Source organism: Phacochoerus africanus, chromosome 8 (assembly GCF_016906955.1).
Source record: "Phacochoerus africanus isolate WHEZ1 chromosome 8, ROS_Pafr_v1, whole genome shotgun sequence".
Classification (NCBI taxonomy): domain Eukaryota; kingdom Metazoa; phylum Chordata; class Mammalia; order Artiodactyla; family Suidae; genus Phacochoerus; species Phacochoerus africanus.
This window is the reverse complement of record NC_062551.1, coordinates 82,655,615-82,675,800: the sequence shown is the minus strand read 5'-3', so window position 1 is coordinate 82,675,800 and position 20,186 is coordinate 82,655,615. Positions and strand designations below refer to the sequence as shown.

Genomic DNA, 20,186 nt, shown 5'->3' with positions numbered 1-20,186 from the left:
TGCAGAAACGCCTCAGCATCTAATTAAACATTTTAGACTCCACTGCACACGAGAAGGAAACCTACGTCCCCCACGGAACCTTGACAAATGAGTTGTTTCCAACCAATCTATCACCATAGCATCTGGGCACCTCAGGAAGATGAAAATAAGACCAATACATAAATGAAAACCAATATACAAACAATCATCTCCCTGCACAGGCCTCCAGGAAGCCACAGCCACAGCCATCTGCCAAGTTCCATCCTCGTCACTGCTTCCTGCAGCCAGAGGCCTCTGAGTGAGCCCACTTTAATATAAGATTTAAGAACAGAAGGAAATTTCTTCTCTGAAGTCTGACTCTCCATTAACGCTCCTACGCTAAATGTCCACCGCTTGAAGCAGGAATGAAATAAGTTTGGCATTAATAGGACTTGTTCTATATGCCACGTCAGCCAAAGAATTTGCTAGAAATAGTTGGGACAGATTGAAGAAAAATTGTGACTTGGCACAGGTTGAGAATTCAAAGGTTTCTTGCATGGAAACAGAGCTCTTAGGGAGAGCTCCTGTCACCAAGCCGTGGGAAGGATGCTCACACTCATCCATAGCGGCTTCCTACCTCCTGTGGCTCCTTCGTGGAGGTGGCCTGGGCACCTCTGATCTGCTCAACCTAGGACAGCCATTCTCAGGTGAATTCACAGCTGGCATGATGATGTGGCACTGCAAACGCTGCTGCCGTGAGTCTCAACACCTGGGGCCGGATTCAGCTCTTCCGCTTGCTTCCTCAATTATCTTTCTCCTTAGCATCTGTTACTCAATTTTAAGGGCCAAGCAGCAAGGTGAAAGGCTGCTCTGGTGACTGGAAAGGGGCAGAGGCAGCCACAGGAGGGAGGGCGATGGCCTTTTGGGAAATCTACTTCTGGGCAAGCAAGGAGTTTCATTTCAGATGTTTCTGTTCTGCCTGCTTCCCCCCAAAAGACTGAGGTGGAACAAATATTTATGCAGCTAATGAATGTTCCCCTCCCTCTATGCGTCTGTATGTCGTGGCAAGTGACTGAGACACATGATAATAACACATTACAAAGTTCCTTAAAGCCAGAGATTCATGTTTGCCTTTTCCTTTGGCTCACATGGCCTTCAGTGTATACCTAGGCCTCAACAGATGGTGAGTGTTTCCAACCTTTGTTCTTAAAATTTTAACAAATATATGGCTTCTCTTGATGTTAACAATCAATGCTCTTAACACTGGAAAAGTCTGTTTGAGTCTTTTCTCCAGCTCATTTTTTTCTTACCCAACCTTGGTCTAGGTCTTCATAAACAGAGGAAATTTCCAATCTATACCATAAGTGGGTAAAAGGAAAACACTTATACCATAAGTGGGTAAAAGGGTGAAAGGAGATACAGCCTAGGTGAACACAAAACTTCCAGAGGCGAGTTCTAAAGCCTAGCTGTGCATCGGAACCATCTGGGAAGCCTTTAAAACCCCCAATGCTCAGGCTGTATTCCAGGCCAATTAAATCAGAAACTTTGGTGTAGGAACTCAGGCACCAGTATTTACTAAATTCCCCTGAGGGATTGCAGACTGCAACCAAGGTTAGACTCCCTGTTCTGAAGATTCACGACACCAGTTCTTTTGAATGTCTAGCAAGACTATGACAATTTCTGCTTCATTTCATGCCAAGGTGAAAACTCTTCCTCTAATTTATCACCCTTGAGCCTTCAGATAACGTAACAGAAAGAATGTCAACCAAAGAATCCGAAGAGGAGGTCTGAATCAGTGCGTCACCATTTAAACCAGTGGAGCCTTTGCAGGGGGTTCATCCTCGGAGCTATCAAATGGGATTATCATCTATGCCGTGTGTGTCACAAGGCTGTTGTGGGGATCAGCTAAACCCTTTATGGGATGCTAGGGCTCTACTAAGAATACCACACACACAAGGAATCTTTGATCTGATCACGAGGGGGTGGGCATCAGCCCAGCCCCGACTTCCTTCAAAAGCAACCCCCCCACTTCCTGGGGATTTAAAAGACAATGGATGGTACAGGGGGCCAGAGGTCAGAAACCCCTTTTCTAATATGCAAGAAAACTTCAAATTCCAGGGCTGACAAACTAGAATTCTGTTCCCCCTGGTACCAAGTTTAAGAGCACTTTACTCAGAGCACAGTGAATCTTATTATGCTTTAATCTAATCCAGGGCCTCATCACAGGAAATGTCTAATGCTGTTTGTCTCCCTCAGCCCCATTTGGTACCACTCTTAGTTACTTAAGGATCAATAATGAAACAAAGAGCTCCTACCACGAGCACAAGGTGGCTATTACTCCAGGCCACCTCTGAGACTACATCCGCGAGAAGTCTCTGCCCCTTACCTAATTATACACCCCAAAGACCTGAGTCTGAAGCTGCTAGCGAAGTCTCTAGACTGAGCTGCTATTTTTCTGTCAAAACACGAAACCTTCTCTATAAAGGGTTTCCTCATATGCTAAAGTAGCAAAATTGATTATATTTATAGGTTGTTCTCTAGCAGGGCCAGTTCTGAAAGCAAGAAACTCAAGTCTTCTTGTCCCACAGAATCTTATAATTAAAAACCAGGACTCCTCCAAGTTCCATCAGGTGAGTGACCGACACGGAGAATGGCTTCCGGGAGAGTGGGAAGGAGAAAGGTTTGCTGATCTCAGTCAAGAACACAAGTCCAGAAGAACAACAACAACAACGGAGGTGCCAAAATGCCTTCCCAGGAGATCAGCATTTATTTGGCGAAGTTGAGACTTAATCGCTGAAAGAAAAGCTCATTCCAGGAGTGAAAATAGGAGATAGGGATCTTAAATAAGAGACTGGCAGTCAACACGTCCATCACTCCAAATGAGACTAATAGAATTAAAGGCAGCCTGGACATTACTTCACAACACTGAGCACAAACCCTATATGGTCATAGCTACGTTTACTTCATATGGAACTTTCCTGAATCAGAGGAGATAAGAAATCACATCCCACAGCCTATCGCTTGGAAATCCTTCAATCATGTATATTTAGCTTCCTTCTGAGAAGTAATCAGCAATTTGGCCTATACAGTTTTGTTTTGTTTTGTTTTGTTTAATGAGGGGATTTACAAACCAAGGTTTGTTTTTTTTAATAGTGATATTTATGTTTTCCATTATAGCTGGTTTACAGTGTTCTGTCAATTTTCTACTGTATAGCAAGGTGACCCAGTCACACATACATATAGACATTCTTTTTTTTCACATTATCATGCTCCATTGTAAGTGACTAGATATAGTTCCCAGTGCTATACAGATGGATATCGTTGCTTATCCATTCCAAAGGCAAGAGTTTGCATCTATTAACCCCAAATTCCCAGTCCATCCCACTCCCTCCTCCTCCCCCTTGGCAACCACAAGTCTTAAGTTTTGAAAAGTCTTCATTAGACTTAAGGTAGAGAGACCAGACAAAATATTTGACAGCTTAAAAAATCCTGAGAGGAAAGTCACACTAATGGAGGCTGCTGGAACATCACAGATCAACAAATATTTCTCCCAACGCCGAGAAGCAGATTAGAAAAAAATGCGTAAATAATTTAAGATGATATCAACCAGAAATTAGGTACCCTTTTGAGAACTATTGTATCCAGTCAGGATATAATTTCAGTACAAAATTACACTCCATGCATCCAATACCAATTACCAAAAATAAATAGCCTAAACTGTACCAATACATGTACGTTAAGGTTGTGCACTTGATTGAGGAGTCTTTAGAGACCTACTCAAGGTCTACTTGTTTGTACTTTACATATAATGCTAACAAGCTAGATTGGTTTCCTAGCCACCTACAGGTTGGAAAATAGCAAAACAGGAAGAGCAGAGAATAAAGCAGCCAGAGGCAGATATCCTGACAGCCAAAAGGAGGGACAGCTGACAATCTTAACAGAAAGAGGGGAGAAAAACTGCTTAAAAGCAGAAGAATCTAGAATCTCAAAAAGGTACCATTCACAGTGTTTGGTATAAATTTTTTCTTAAATGAGTAGCTACATGAAGCTGTAGGAAAAATTTAACCCATAACTAGGAGATAAAACTGTCAGTAGGGGCCGACCCAATGATGTTGGAAATAGCAAAAAAAAAAAAAAGACTTTTTGAAAAGCTATTATAAATATGCCTTAGGATTTAAAGAAAAACATGGAGATGATGAGTGAACAGATGGGTAATACTGGAGAATCAAAAACAATGAAAAAGATCCAAATGGAAATCCAAGAGACAAACAAACAAAAAAAATCCCTGAAAATTAAAAATCCACTGGGTGGGCCTAACAGCAGATTGGACACTACAGAAGAAATTTTCAGTGAAGCTGAAGATGAGTTAATATAAATTACTCACACCAAAGCACAGAGATAAAGACAGAAAAGGAAATGAACAGAGACTCAGTGACTTCCAGAAAACCATTAAGCAATTTATCTTATGTGTAAATGGAGTTCTAAAAGAAAAGGAGATAGACTGAGGTGGAAAAAATATTGAAGAAATGTGGGCCAAAATTCTTCCAGACGTGATGAAAAAAATCAACCCATAAACATAAGAAACTCAACAAACCCCAAGAAAGATAAATAATCACCTCCACATTTAGGCAGAACATAGTCATACTGCTGAAAAATAAAGAGAAAATCTTAATAGCATCCACAGGGAAGGGAAAGTCATTACATGCAAGGGAATACACTCTAATCTCTCATCAGAAACAATGCATGTTACAAGACATTGGGTCTTTCATATAAGGAAAGGGAGGAGGGGAATCAACCTAAAATTCTCTATCCAGGAAAAATATCCTTTTAAAATTAGGGCAAAATAGGAGCTCCCCCTGTGGCACAGCAAGATCAGCGGTATCAGTGGGTTGAGGATCCGGCATTGCCTCAGCTGCCACTTGGTTTGCAGTGGTGGCTCAGATCCGATCACCAGCCCAGGAGCTCCATGTGCCACCGGATGGCCGAACAAAAATAAAGAAAATGAAATAAGGGCAAAATAGAGACATTTTCAGAAAACAAAAGGTGCAAGAATTTGTCACCAGTAGACCTACACTGGAATGTTAAGAGGAATTTGATTTATAGATTCAAGGCAAATCCAATGAAAGTCCTAGCAAGACTTTTCATAGAAACATATCCAGAAATGCAAAGGACTTATAATAACTAAAGCTATTTTGAAAAAGTTCAAAGATGGAGGAATCACACTACTTGTTTTTAAGACTTGCTATAAAGCTCCAGCATCAAAAGAGTAGAAACTAACAACAAGGATCTACTGTATACCACAGGGAACTATATTCAATACCTTATAATAACTTATAATGGATAAGAATCTGAAACACACACACACACATACCCGTAAAATGCTGAATCACTTTGCTGTACACTTGAAACTATATAACATTGCAAAGCTATTATACTTCAATCTTTAAAAAAAAAAAAAAAAACCCAGGAAACAAACAGCAAGATGGTTGGCTTAAACCCAATCATATTAATAATTACATTTTTTAAAAAAGATAGTATGAACTGTCATAAAGATAAATCAATAGAAGATTAGTTCCCACTATGGCACGACAGGATCCATGGCATCTCTGGAGCACTGGGATGCAGGTATGATCCTCAGCCCTGCATAGTGGGTCAAGGATCTGGAGATGCCACAGCTGCAGCATAGGCCACAACTGTAGCTCAGGTCTGATCCCTGGCTGGGGAACTGTATATGCTGTGGGGCAGCCAAAAAGGAAAAAAAAAATAGAAGATTCCAGAAACAGAACCACACAATATGGTTAATTAATCTAACATGGCATCAAAGCAATTCAATGGGGAAAAGAGAGCTTTTCAACAAATGGTGCTAAACAACTATACATTAAATGGAAATAAATGAACCTCAACCCCTACTTCACACCACATATAAAAATTAATTTGAAGTAGATGAGAGGCCTAAATGTAAAAACAAAAATGATCAAGATTCTGAAATTAAAAGAAGACTATCTTCATGACTTCAGGGTTGGCAAATAATTTTTTTTTAAGTACACACAGAAAACACTTAACCATAAAAGAAAACACTGATACACTGGACTTCATCAAAATTTAAAACTTCTGCTCTTTGAATGACATCATTTAGAAAATGAAAAGACAAACCATTGAACACGGTATATACATCTGACAAAGGACATATCCAGAATATGCAAAAGATTTCTAGAATTCAGTAAGAAGATAATAAACAGCTCAGTTTTTTTAACTTAAAGAGAGCAAAAGATCTAAACATACCCTTGAAAGGAAGATAAAGAAATGGTAGATAAATATATGAAAAGATGTTTAATATCAGTAGTCAACAGAGAAACAAAAATTAAAACCACAATTAAATATTACTACACATTAAATAAAATGGCTAATTGGACAATAGCAAGTGTTGGCAGAGATGCAGAACTCTCACATGTTGCCAATAGGAGTATAAACTGGTCTAACTATTGGGAAAAATGTTTCCATTTTTCAAAAAGATAAACATACATTTACTCTATGAGCCAGCAATCATACTCCTAGATACTGACACAAATGAAAATATACCTGCATAAAAATGTGTGTATAAAATGTTCAAAACAACTTTATCCATAATAGCTAACAAAAACAACCAAAAAGTCCAATCACAGGTGAATGGATAGATAAACAAACTATGGGATATCCCATGGACTACATCTTAACAATAAAAAGGGTTGAAGTACTGACACACCTACAACATGGATAAATTTCAAAAACATTATTCTCAGTGAAAGAAGCCTTGCACAGAAGGGTGTATGTTGTACCACTCCATTTAGTTCCATCAAGTTCTAGAACAGGTGAAACTAATCAAAACCATGGTTGCAGGTGTGGATGCTGGGGGACTGACTGGGAAGGAACAGAGGGAACTTTCCAAGGTGATGGAAATATTCCACATCTTCATAGGGGTGTGGTTGATATGATTTTCTGCATTTGTTAAAATTGAGCAAACTGGATATTTAAGATCTGTTCATTTCCCTATATGTAAATTATAAATAAATGAACTGTACATTATAAATAAATTATAAATAATAAATTTATATATAGGTAAATTATAAATTATAAATGTAAAAAATAAATAGGTAGTACCTGCATCACAGAGCTGTTGTAAAAACAACAAGATGAGAACATAATGGCCAGGTGTTGAGAGACTAGCAATTTTATCTACATGACTCATCAGGCCCTATGGGACATGCTATATTGCACAGTGGATTTAATGGTGAACCCCCCCCCCCAAGTCATGACAGAAGGGGAATGAGGGGAGAAAAGTCTCCTATAATTCAGCCATTGAAAACGGTTGCTATTTCATGAGAGCTATTTGCCTAGAAGGTTCACCTGCAGAGCAGCTGACGCCCAGAGCATGCCAGGTAAAAGCCTACCTAATGCTTAGTCACTAGGGAGGACACACATCAGTTTGCCCAAGTTTCTTCTCTGAACGTTACGATGGACGACTTTTGCACCAAAACAGGGGGACAGACCGCCATCCTAGTCTTGGCCTTGAAATAATGAAAATTCTGAGTTCGGAGGCATACTCAGACCTCCCTGTAAGAGCTATTCTGACTGCCTGCCTGCCAAGTCTGGGGAGTTCTCAACCCAGATCTTAGAAAATCTTCTCAAGGGAGGAAGCACCTACAACTAGGCCACCACACCGAGGCTGCAGCCTGCAGCTGTGATCTCCATGGCTTCCGTTCTCCTTGGAGATGGAGACACCAAAAAGCAGGTCTGATTTACAGAGACCTCGGCCACACCCTGCATTTAAAAGAACCAAAACCAGAGTTACCATTGCAGCTCAGTGGTAATGAACCCGACTAGTAACCATAAGGATGCAGGTTCAATCCCTGGCGGCGCTCAGTGGGTTAAGGATCCGGTGTTGCTGTGAGCTGTGGTGTAGGTCACAGATATGGCTCGGATCCCGTGTTGCCGTGGCTCTGGCTATGGCTGGCAGCTATAGCTCTGATTCGACCACTAGCCTGGAAACTTCCATATGCCGCACCTGCGGCCCTAATAAGCAAAAAACATACAAACGAACAGAAAGAACCAAAACCACACTGCCTCAGCTATTAACCAGCCCTCAGAGCGAAGTGGGGGTCAAGGAGGGGCCAGGTGGAAGACTTAGGTCCTTGAGTCCTCAGACATCCTTGAGGAATCTCTAGTTTGTTTCTTATCCTCATTTGCCATGAGAATACAGAGCTTTAAAAGTCTGTTGTTTTCCCCAAATTATGCAAACACTTGCACATAGGCCTGGGCCCCGGGGTAGTAGGAAATCAAGAACCAGAGCTTATTGTTTGAATGAGCCTGGTCTTTTTGGACTGCAGTTGCACAAAACTGGAATAATAATAATCCTCAGTTCACGATGCTCATTCCTGTTCCAAGGATGGCCCCTCTGTTAAAGTTAATGTAATAAATGCCCATGAATTCACCTGAGGTAACTACTCTCCTGAAACCTGTCCATCATTCCCTTGTGAAGGCTGTCCTGGCTGGGCCAATGAAAGCAAGGCAGGGAGAGAATTTCCTGAAGCTCCTACCGCCTCTCTGAGCACAGACTCGACTTAGGATGCAGAGGCAGGCACCTTCCCCAAGCCAGAGGCAATGCCCACAGGCTGGTTGCCCACCTAAATTACCAAACAGCTGCCCTGCATGAGGCTTTCCAGTCTGCGAGCCTGATTTATTTTTTTCAATAAGAGAAAAGATGTAAGTCCCTTTGAGCAAAGTGTGCCTGATATATATCACAATATTTATTTTTGGTGGAGTAATGGATCAGTCTTTGGGGAAAGCTAGAGAAAAGGCATTTCTTGAGCTCGGATGTAAATCACTCTGAAAACTGCAGGGGATTCTATAGTCTCACCCCCTTGCTAACTACAGTATGAAATAAGCAGCTGACTTTTAAAAGTCATTGTACTTACTTGTTTCTAAACCTAACACTAAAGACAGAGTAAAGGATGTGAGGTCTGAGAAGCAATTGCTCCTGGAATGCTGGCACCAAGTTTCTCAATAACCCTGCAGCTCAAATGAGAGATCCAGGAGTTCCCGCTATGGTGCAATGGGCTGGATGGCATCTCTATAGTGTCAGGATGCAGGCTGGATCCCTGGCCCAGCACAGTGGGTTAAAGTCACAACTGTGGCTCGTATCTGATCCCCGGTCTGGGAACTCCACATGCTGCAGGGCAGCCAAAAAAGGGGGAAAAAAAAAAAAAAGTAGAGAGCCACCCAACCTGCGGGTCTTAAGTCATATGCCTGGTGGGGACAAGTTCTAAGTTTTGCTCTATTTGCAGTGTTCAGATCTAAGGAAGAAGGATGAGGTACGTGGCTGGGCTTATGATATAAGGGTCTCCCAAGGGACCTGTCTGATTATTATAGGCCAGTCTTCCTGTCTATATTAAAGATACCAAGGAACAGGACAAGAGAGAAACGGAAGGAAAAGGGGAGAAAAAAATCTTCAGTGGATTTTCAACTCCAACGGAGCTCTCCAAAGGAAAGCTATTTAAATCTGAGATGTTGCTAATATTAATTATCCGCACATCTCACAGACTCAGATTCACATGCTACAAAGAACACAAAGCCTTTTAATTTTCCTACCTGTCCCTTGTACGAGTGGTGATAAATCAGATATACAGAGAAACCACACATGACTAACGAACTAGCCCGTTAATGGGGAGCAAAGATCATTTGCCAGAATGACTTACTCAGACACAGTCACATATCACAACCATCAGTATCCTAGAGGCCTGACACAGCAGTCATGGAAGGCAAGAGCTAGAGCACTTGCTGCCAAGTCTCAGGGACTCCAGGGTGACTCGGACATCCTCCAGATGCCTGCTCTCCAGGCACGAAAGATTTTACTCATGGCTGCCACTTCCCTGTTCCCTTCAAGTTAAACTTGCACTTGGAAAATTCCTATAATTTCTATAAGGCTTCCTGGGTCTAAGCTCCCAAACCTTGCAGTGGTCCCTACTCTGTAACTCTTGGAATTCCAGGGACCCTTAGGAAGAAGATCCAGCCTCTGCCACCAGCTGGCTTAACTGTTTACAGATCTTTACCGGAGCCACTCATTCAAGTATCTGGGCTCCAATTAAATCTCAGACCCTATTGTAGGTGCTTTGGCAGATACATAAACAAAACGGTGGACACGTGGGAGTGAGGGAGAGAGGAGCGGCCCCTAAATGCCAGTCTCTTCATTTTACTAGGAAAACTGAGACCCAGTGATAACCAGTAATTTTCCCCTAAGGTCAGGGTTGATGGCGTGGCTGGGACTTGAACACAGATTGGACTCTTAGGAGGTCTGCCACGTACCATGGTGCAAAAGGGCACCAGGCAGAGGGAAGGGGAATGGGGGTGAAATTCAACCCCCAGTCTTCATGTGGACTAGGGGCAGCCCCACTCCAGGGCCATGTTCTCACTTCCCTAGACTGCCCAATTCCTTTTAACAAAAGCCCCTTTCGCTGGAAGGGACAACTGAGATCCTCCAGATCAGGAACCAACCATCATTAGGAGGACCCGACATAGTTTGAAACCCTTCTTTTTTTTTTTTTTTGTCATTTTTTTGCCATTTCTTGGGCCGCTCCCACGGCATATGGAGGTTCCCAGGCTAGGGGTCTAGTCGGAGCTGTAGCTGCCAGCCTATGCCAGAGACACAGCAACGCAGGATCTGAGCCGCGTCTGCAACCTACACCACAGCTCACTGCAATGCCGGATCGTTAACCCACTGAGCAAGGGCAGGGATCGAACCCGCAACCTCATGGTTCCTAGTCGGATTCGTTAACCACTGCACCACGACAGGAACTCCTGAAACCTTTCTTTAGGATGTAACCCTGACAAGCTATTCACTCCCAACTCTTGCCATATATGAGAAAAGTCTATTGAACTTGAATGGTAACCCACCAATGTCCCCTATGATAATTATAATAATAATTTCCTATATCACTATTAGATCTGAAAGAGCAGGCTGCGAGTCATTTCCTATTCTCACCAACACCTTTATTCTCCATTGGTCCCTGAGATGAGGATCTGTCACTGTTCAATCTCATCGCTAAAGTTCAGTACAGGTGAAAGGAATAAATAACGGAATCAACTATATGAACATCTCCCCTTGACTAAGAGCTATGGAGACAACAGTGAACGCCAGCATCAATGACAACACAACACTGTCCCTGACTTCCTGGAACGGAGACATGTGAAAAACAGAGCTGAGAAAAGCCCAACTGCTATGGAGTCCCTTGGCAGCCTGGCAGTCTACTTAGGGGTCAGGTCTGGAAGCAAGAGTTCATGTGACCAGCCTATTCTCCCCTCTGCCATCCCATTTTACAGAAGGAAAAATAAGGTCCCGGAAGGAGTGGAGGTAGTTTTTCCCAAATCAGCTGATGGTTGAGCTGAGACTCGAACCCATGTTCTTCTGGGTTCCCCTTTCCACCTTCTGGCCTCCTCGAAGCTTCAAGAAGTGCGAAATGAGAAGAAATAGCTGGTTCTCGGGAGAGATTGTTTCCTGATGCATGTATACCCAGGACATGCAGCATCCAACAATCTCTCAAAATAGAATGTTCGTAAGTATATGTCATTGATCTAAAGAACTGAGTGTCCAGTCTTCATTCATTCTCATTTATCACCCTCTCTGAGTCTCTCTTGATGTTTACTTTCACTTTAAAAACCTCATCTGATAAGAACAGAGCCCTTTTTATCTGATGCTAGCTCCCCCTCTGCTCCTGGGGTCTAATCAATCCATGTCTGGAAATAAAGAAGCAAGAGAGGAAAGCAACGGTCCCTTTTCTGAAAACAGGCACCTTTCTAAAACAATCTACCTCTGGGCATGGCAGAGATAGAAATTTAGATGAGTAGGAAATGAAGACATCCTCCAGCAGTAGTCATAAGCATTCCCCAACAGATGGGACACTAGGGAAGTTAACTCTGTGTTAACAGCTAAACCAAACACCCTGCCCCACATTTTTCAGGTCGTTGGCGGAGAGGGGCGGTCCAAACTCAAGAAGCCTGAAGAGACAATAGGCTTCAAAATATAGTGGTGTATACAGTCCAGTCCCCTCCATTCTGTGGAGCTTAAGGTCTTCAAGGTACTAAGACAGGGCTCACTGAAGGCCAACTGCAGGTATAGACAAGGAGGCTTCCGGCAACTACCAGGGGTATACAGAGATGCCAGATAGAAAGATCAAGACTTCCGGCAACCAACACAGACCACCCATTGTGTTACCTTGCACCCACCTGCAAGGCAGTCTCCACATCTCCCTCCACCCCTAGCCACTGTCGCACGTCACTGCCCGAAACCTCAGCCCATAAGAGAGGTTCTCTCTTTTTGAGAGGCAGAGCCTGGTTCCCCATTAGCCAGCCCGCCCTTCCTACCACAGCTTCCGACCACAGGCTTTCAGAAATGGGTCACATATCTAGATGCAAATGCAGAAAGCACCTCTTCCGAAAAGGACAGGAGTTAATTCTTAATCTTTTGGGGGATCCTTTTGAAAACCTGACGGCAGCGCTATGCTCCATGAAAAACTGCACATGCGCATTTTATATGCAATATCACTGGGCGTTATTGCTCTCCAAGCAGGTCTAATAGGGTTAATGTGCTCAGAGGCACCTTTGGGAAAGGGAGCTGGGGTGGTTCAGGTGAGTGTTCAACAAGACAGCTCCTTAACCAACAAAGGAGAAATAATGGCCCTTACTCAGCCTTGCAAGTTTCGGAGGTTAACTGTGGGATTTCAACAGAAATTTAGAAACTGCGATTGTGCATACATACAAAATAAGGACTCATCTTTGTGGTTTTCTATCTTGACATCACAAAACGTCCAGTGATTGCTAGTTAAGATAGAGTCTCCACAAGGCTTAGCATGGAAGGCTGAGTAACAGGAGCAGAGATGAGTAGGGAAGAAGTAGGTGTTGGGAGAGAGGACAGACTGGAGAGGGAGAGGGGGGACAGCTAAGCTCTCCACTGGCTCTCAGTAATTCCTGGCAGGGCAGGTCCTGACCCTTGCTGCCTGCCCCTTCTGGAAATCAGAGCAGACCTGCTTACTGCTTTGCAGCAAACCAAGAACTCCAGACAGAAGCAGTCCTTTCCTTCCGGGCCCACGGGCATGGGGGAGCATCCTCTTATTTCTAGGAAGGAGACCCTGGCCCACTGCTTGCCCACAGCCCCCTCGTGGCCCGGGGGTGTCACTGCAGCCCCCTCTGCAATGCTGGGCAAAATCCTCATGCAGGCGGTTCCAACAGCAGGCAGCTCCAACAGTGGTTGAGTAGAACATTTAGTTATCAGTGGTGGCTTGGCAACAGTCTTCAAGCCATGGTGAGGCGAATTTGCTTTTGGTTTCTTGAACTAATACTAAGATTCAGACTTAAAGTGATCCTTCTAACCTCTCTCTGGTAAAATCTCTGCAGGGCACAAGTCCAAGACCTGCTTCATTAAGGCAATAACCTCAGAGCTTCTATAACATTACCACTGCCTTATTGATCACTGCTCCCTGCATCACATGCGATTATGTACAATTGTTCCAAAGCTCAATAGAAACAGTTAGCAAGAATGCACAACATTCTCTGGTTTGTAGGTTGCTGACTTGATTACAAAATACTTGCAAGACACCAAATACCCCCCAAATCCTTGATTTCCAGGTAGTAGATTCTATAGGAGTTTGGGAGAAGTCGTGACTGAAGGACACATTAAGAAAGAACGTGGCCTTGGTCCCTTCAAAGAGAAAGGGTGTCCATTAATGAACCTTACTAGCAACTCCATCAAAATCTTATCGGCAACCCTACAAAGGGAGGGAGCAGAGCCCACCTGGACTGAGGACTGGACTAGAAAGACCAGAGTCTGCGGATGGGGGAAAGTTGGTCCAGTGGTTCAGCTACCACCTGCTAGGGGTGGGGATGATTAACTGAACCCAGTGGTGGAAAAGTGTGCAGGAAAGAGTGAAGGTAGGAAGTTTCGGAGGAGAGAGGAGGGTGCAGAGTGTGCCTAGAGGGCCTAGAGTAGACCAGCGTACAGGGGAGTGACTGGGGCCCAGGGTAAATGGATGGAAGCACAGTGGGTCTTTTCTTTCATGAGGGAAAGACAGTCCTTACCTCCTTGATTTTCTCCCTTTGGGTTTGAACTAGGCTCTGGGGCTCCTTACTCTTGTTGGCCCCAGTCCCCAGGACCGGGTGGCGGAGGCGGCTCCTGAAGGCGTTGAAGTCAAAGCTAGACTGGATGCTCCCCTCCTGGGGTCTGGGGGGGGCCGCGGCAACCTCCTCCCGTAACTCAACGAGGCGGGTGCGCCTTGGCCATCCTTTCCGACTGCGGGGACTGGCTTGGCTGCTGGGATCGTCCTTGCCTGGTGCTGGAACCGCGGGGGCCGGGTTGGGAGGTGACTCCGGCTCGCGGGCCAGAGAGTGGCCGGCGACTTGGGCCACTGCCTCCATGCCGGGCTGCTGGGTCCGGGGGGCCAGGAAGAGGCGCTTGAGGCGAGAAGAGTTGGGCAGCAGGAAGAGGGCCCCGAAGCACAGGGTGATGAGGCCGGAGAGGAAGAGAAGGAAGAGGAACTTCTGCGGCAGCCGCAGCCCCCACGAGGAGGCCGGGACGAAGCCCGGCACTTTCCTCATGAGCATCGTGGCCGGGCACGGGGCTAGGGACAGTCAGCTCCAGCCAGGCCCCTGAGGCCGTCGGAGTCCAGGCACTTGTCAGCTGGGGGCTCGGGGAGAGTAGGTCGTCGAGGAGCGTCTCTCGGGGTGGGTGTCCCTGAGAGCTTCACCTCTCGGGGACGACTCCTGAAGTTCAGGGAGTTTGGGGCGCGTCCTCCCGCGCCGTGGTGGGGGCGCAGCGACCTCGGCGGGGCCCGGGCGAGCGAGGCGGCGGGGCCCGGGCCCGCAAGGGTCAGCCGCCTGCCGCAGCCCTTTCTCCGGCCGCCGCTCAGCCCCTCCTCGCAGCGGCCGGAGCTCCCGGGGCCCGCGCCTTCCCGCGCTGCGGCCGCCGCCGGGGCCGTCACATGCCGTCCACGGCGCCCACGCTTGTTGGCGCGGAGGGGAGCCCGCAGGCCTCGTCCCCGCGCCGAGCCGCCCTCAGCCCCTCGGCCCAAAGTTTTAGCCTCAGAAGCAGTTTCCAGAAGGGGCCACCTTCTGGGGGCGAAGCGGCGGCGGGGCTGGAGTGTCAGCGGCGCTCAGAGAGCGCGCCGGCCCAGCCGGGTCGCGACAGTGCCGGGGCTCGGCTATGGGGACGCGTCCACAACTTTGCTCCGCCGCGGAGCGGGCGCCGGCGAGCGGGAGCAGGCACTTCGGCGCCTGCAGGGGTAGGGGCTTCCCGGGTCCCCAGGAGCAGAGGGATGCCCGAGCCCTGGTCCGGTGCCCGGCGCCGTCCGCGACCAGCCGCGGCGGGGCGGCTGCAGCTGCGCCCGGGAGTGCGAGCTCCCGCCCCGCCAACTCGGTGGGGCTCCGGGTTCCCGCTGGGATCACCTGTTCCCGGTCCCCGCCGGCTCCGCGGAGCGCGCAGTCCCGGCTGCGCCTCCCCCGCTGCAGCTGGCCTCCTCTCAGCGGCCGCTCCAGACGGGCCGCTGCAGCCGCAGGCTGAGCCTCCTCCGCCGCCGCCGCCGCCACCGCCGGCGCCGCCGCTGCCGAGCCTGCGCCCCACAGGCGCGCACACCGCCCGGACGCCCCCGCCGCTGCCGCCGCAGCTCCGGCTTTCACTGAGACAGCACCCTCGGCCCCGCCTCCCGTCGGGCCACGCCCTCGGGCCACGCCCACTGCGCGCGTCCCGCGGTCCACCACCGCCGCGGCGCCGCAGCCAGGCCAATGGCCTCGCGGCTGGAGTAAGGAGTGCAGGGCCTGAGCCCGGGTGGGGAGAGGAGCTGGGACTCCAAGCCACGCCCCCTTCCTCAAAGGGCCGGCGCCGAGCACACTACCCCCACCCCCACCCCGCCCCATCCCGCCGGCACCAATGGTCCAGTTGCGCGGGGTTGGCGAGGGCGGGGGTGGAGAGCGGAGCGAGGTCATTGGCTGCCTCGGAGGGATCCCCGTTGGGCCGCAGTCGCCCATTGGTTAGTGCCCAGCATTCTCTGGACTGGGAGAGACCGAGACACCGCCTCCCACCCTTGTCCCCGCCCTCGCCGCTACAGTTGTCGGTCCCCCGGAGGGGGCACGAGCCCCAGCTGGTCTGGAGGGCTCTAGTAGTGGTTTGGTAATCTCACTCACCCCTCTGTGCCAGTCCGGGATTGGCGGGGAGCTGGAGGCCTGCCCAGGGATCCCCAGAGCTTCCGCAGGGGCGGCCGTGGTGCTGCTGTGGCAGGCTGTGAGGAAGGGCTGGCTGGAGCCAAGCCAACCCGGCGGTTGGGCCGGGCTAAGGCAGTGTTTCCACTAGACCCCCTCCCGCAGACCACAACTCTGCCTTCCTTTTCCCACAGCCTCAAACCAGGCCGGCCCCCTGGGTAGGGCAGGGAAAGAAGCTAACCGCAGCGGTGCCAGAGCAAGGAAGGAGAAAGAACCTTGGTCATGTGCGCAGAAGACCATACACATCAGGTGATGTGCGTACCCAGATGCCTGCGTGTGTTTATGTGCACATGTGTGCTCCAGTGCATAGACATGGATGCACTCAGAGATTGCATGTGTACCTGCACACAAACATACACTTAATTTAGATATGGACGCCAAGTGATTTTCCAAAGTACATGAAGACATATCAGTACAAGTACTGACATGCACAAACACAGACACACAATAGATAGGTTCGAAAACATGCACTTATACACACAGTCAGGCTTATATTCCTAGACACAGGTGTGTCTCAACCCAAAGGCCCTCACACCTTCCTTCCAGGATTCAATTCTCTCTGCATCTTCCCTTTCTGTTAAACCAAACCCAAGGCAGAGAAACATTGTGTTGTGTGGGTCTTTCATGCAAGACACTTTATAGAGACAGATAGCAGAGGGAGAGACAAATTAAGAGGTGTAATAGGCAAGAGGGAAAATATCTGCTTTCAGCTGTAATTTAAAATGAAATGCAGTGTTGATGAGACAGAAAATACTGCAGGGAGGCCTTTCCTACAGAAGAAGTAGCCCAGGCAGGCTCTCACCTCATAAATCTTGCTTCTTCCCTGAGGCCTTTTACATGATGGGCCACTGGGACTCAGACATCCTTCTACCTCTGGCCAGGCCACTGACAGCAGACCCTCCCCTGATATTCAAACACCCTGAGTGTGCAAATCTCTTTCAGTTGAAAACAAAAGATTGCTCTGGGTAACAGGTGCAAATATTTTGGTCACTCCCAACCCCACAAGTACACCCAACTTAAATGTAAAATTCTGATTCAGATGTTTCAGTCTCTCATGAGTTTGACTGGCAGGAGTCAATTCCCTGGAACCAGCTGTGAACATCAGAGACAAGCATGTGACCCACCGGGATGCTGGCTAGGCTCCTTCCAATCTCCAACACACAAGCATCTCCCTCCCAGGACCCACTTTAGGAAGGGGGAGGCTTGTCTTTGGAGAACCAGGCAGCACCCCACATAGCTCTACATTGAGAGTGTAGGAGAATCACTGTTTAAAGTCCCCCGAGAAGGGAGGACCCAGGAGAAGGGGAGGAGGGTGAGGCTGAGGCTCAGAAGGCTGTGTCTGTTGGGACTCGTTCCTTACTGTCATTGTCACATCTAGACCTGTCTGGGATGCTGGTGAGCTGGGATAGAAAATGAGGTTACAGCAGGAATCCACAGACTCAGGCTACAAAAGCCAGAGCCCAGAAAGGACAACTCCATTTCAACCCGGTGCCATGTTGATGATTACACCGGTTGGTGATACCATAACCTTTTACCATCTCCCTAACAAGCTTGCTGAAACTCTGGAAGTCTCCATCCCCCAAACACCCCAGCCCCCATGAACCTGACTCACACTTCGGCTCTTTCTTCTCTCACTGGATTTTTAATATTGACAAGCTGTTCCACAGCAGACTTAGTTCCTCATGGCAAGGACCATGGCTCAGTCACCTCTCTGACTGCCCTGGGTCTTATCTGCACATAGGCACTGTGTTTGTTGAGTAATGAATGAATAAATAAGTGAGTAGATGCCCATTTCACAAAATAAACTGAGGCTCGGGGGAGGGAATAATAATGAACCAACATTTTCTTCTTCTCCTTCTCCTTCTTTTTCTTCTTCCTCCTCTCCCCCTCTTCCTCCTGTTCTCCTTCTTCTCCTCCTCCCCCTCCTCCTTTTTTTTCTGGCTGTGCCTGCAGCATGCAGAGGTTCCCAGACCAGGGATGGAAGGGCACCACAGCAGTGACAATGCCAGATCCTAACCCACTGTGCTGCAAGAGAACCCCATGAACCAACATTTTCTACCTGCCGAATAATATGGCCTAATTTACTTTTCAGAACACCCTTACGAAGTAGATATTATGACTAGACTCATTTTACAGATAAGAATACTAAGGCTAGAGAGATTGAGCATACGTTAACAGGTATATTTCTCAGTTCAATTCAGGAACTTGAGTGGGACTGGGAAGAGAAATGAATAGTCATTTTAAAATCTATTCCATCAACAAACATTTATTGAAATTAGATGCTAGGCATTGCACCAGTCTTGGAGTGGACACAAAGATGAACAAAGCATGGTCCCTGTCATTACTGATTCATTCATACAGTAAAGAACTATTTGTTAAACACCTACTATGTGCCAGGTACAGAGGGGCTGGGGATAACAGCCCTAGATAAGGTAAATGTGAAGCCTAACTTCTCTTGTCTAAGAGGCGACAGGGGCTGGTTCAGCCTGTCGGGAAGGGATTCACCATGCCCTGGATGCTGTGCTGAGTGCTTGCTCTCTCTCATCCTCTCTGCTCTCACAAAGGCCCTCTCTGCAGTAGGCTTTGTGATCCCAACCTAACAGATGGAGAAACTCAGGCTCAGGGGTGTGACATGACTTATCCACAGTCACACAGGGAATTACCTGCAAGTATAAGAGAAAAGCAGACTCATCGAATCCCAGATTCTGTGGTCTTTCTGTTAACAATACTAATAGAAACTAAGATTAATAGAGCACACACTATGTGCCAAGCCCTTATAATAGCGTTTTATAGAAGCTCCATTATTTTGACCCTTACAACCACCCCATGAGACAGGTGCTCTTATTACTGACATTTTACAGAGAGGAAACTAAAGCACAGAGATGTTAAGGACATTATCCAATGTCACACAGCTGGGAAATGGCAGAGGGGGGATTTGAAATCCAGCTGGTTAGGCTCCAGAGCCCTTTATGTCTTTCAGAGTCTATTGCTCCCGGCTGCATAATGCCAAGAGAGCAGGTGCTATAGGGAGTCAGAGCTGAGAAAGAGCACTGGCCTCAGGCAAAATTTTCACAGGCTTGTTGAGAGGATTATCTGAGCTCATCCAGCCGTTCAGTAAGTATGTATAAAGTGCCTGCTATGTTTCAGGCAATATACTAGGCTTTAGCGATGTAACTGATGAGCAAAAATAGACACATTGTTCCCATTGTGGAGTTTACAGTCTTAAGGGGAAGAGGAGTTTAAACAAATAAGCAAGCCCCCAAATAAGTCTGCAAGCTGAGATAAAAGTGAGGAAGGAGAGAGATGCTGCTCTAACATGTAAGGATGAATCCGGAACCAACTAGGCTTGGGTTGAGTGAGAAGGGGTCAGGAAGACCTCCGCTAAGGACGAGTGGAGTCAGATAAGCAAAGAGGGATAGTGAGAACATCCAGCCTGAGAGAACAGCATATGCAAAAGCCCTGGGGTGGAGAGAATATGGTGCCATTGAGAAGAGACAAGCCAGTATGTCTAGAGACGAGACAGTGATGGGGAGAGACAGGAAGCACCGTTGAATGATTTAGGGCAGGAGTAGGAATGTGTGTGGAAGGGTAGGGGGGTAGGTGGCTTCAGGTTAACATTTTAAAAAGGCTACTCTAGCTACAGTGTGAAAACAGAACGGAAGGCAGGAGTCAATGAAGTGGGTGCCTTTCAGAGGACACTGCATTTGTCTGAGGTGGCTTGGATTGGGGAAGCAGGAGATGGACAGGACCACAGGATCCAAATCATACTTAGAATTCCAAACTGAGAAGATCTGGTGGTGGCTTAAGAGTGGACGTTGACAGAGAGAGAGAGGCTGGCAACAATTCCTAGGACTCTAACTTCCCTGGGGACAGGGGCATTTGTTGAGATGGGAGCAGTGAATTAGGCTAAAGGAGGCATCCCATCTGCTCCTCCAGGAGTTTCTGGGCAGTTG

The 20,186-nt window shown here is 47.2% G+C and overlaps 1 protein-coding gene across 2 annotated transcripts in view; it reads right to left on the bottom strand.

The window, feature by feature from the left end:
• The window catches only part of MAN1C1 (mannosidase alpha class 1C member 1), a 138,863-nt gene extending 124,019 nt beyond the window's left edge, over positions 1 to 14,844 (bottom strand). Inside the window, exon 1 of one of the 2 annotated variants that reach the window (XM_047792668.1) lies at positions 14,062 to 14,844. In XM_047792668.1, the coding sequence (XP_047648624.1) occupies positions 14,062 to 14,583 (522 nt within the window). In that variant the 5' untranslated portion in view covers positions 14,584 to 14,844. The remainder of the gene's footprint in view (positions 1 to 14,061) is intronic. The other variant, XM_047792669.1, reaches the window with a different exon arrangement.
• Between the last annotated feature and the right edge of the window lie 5,342 nt (positions 14,845 to 20,186).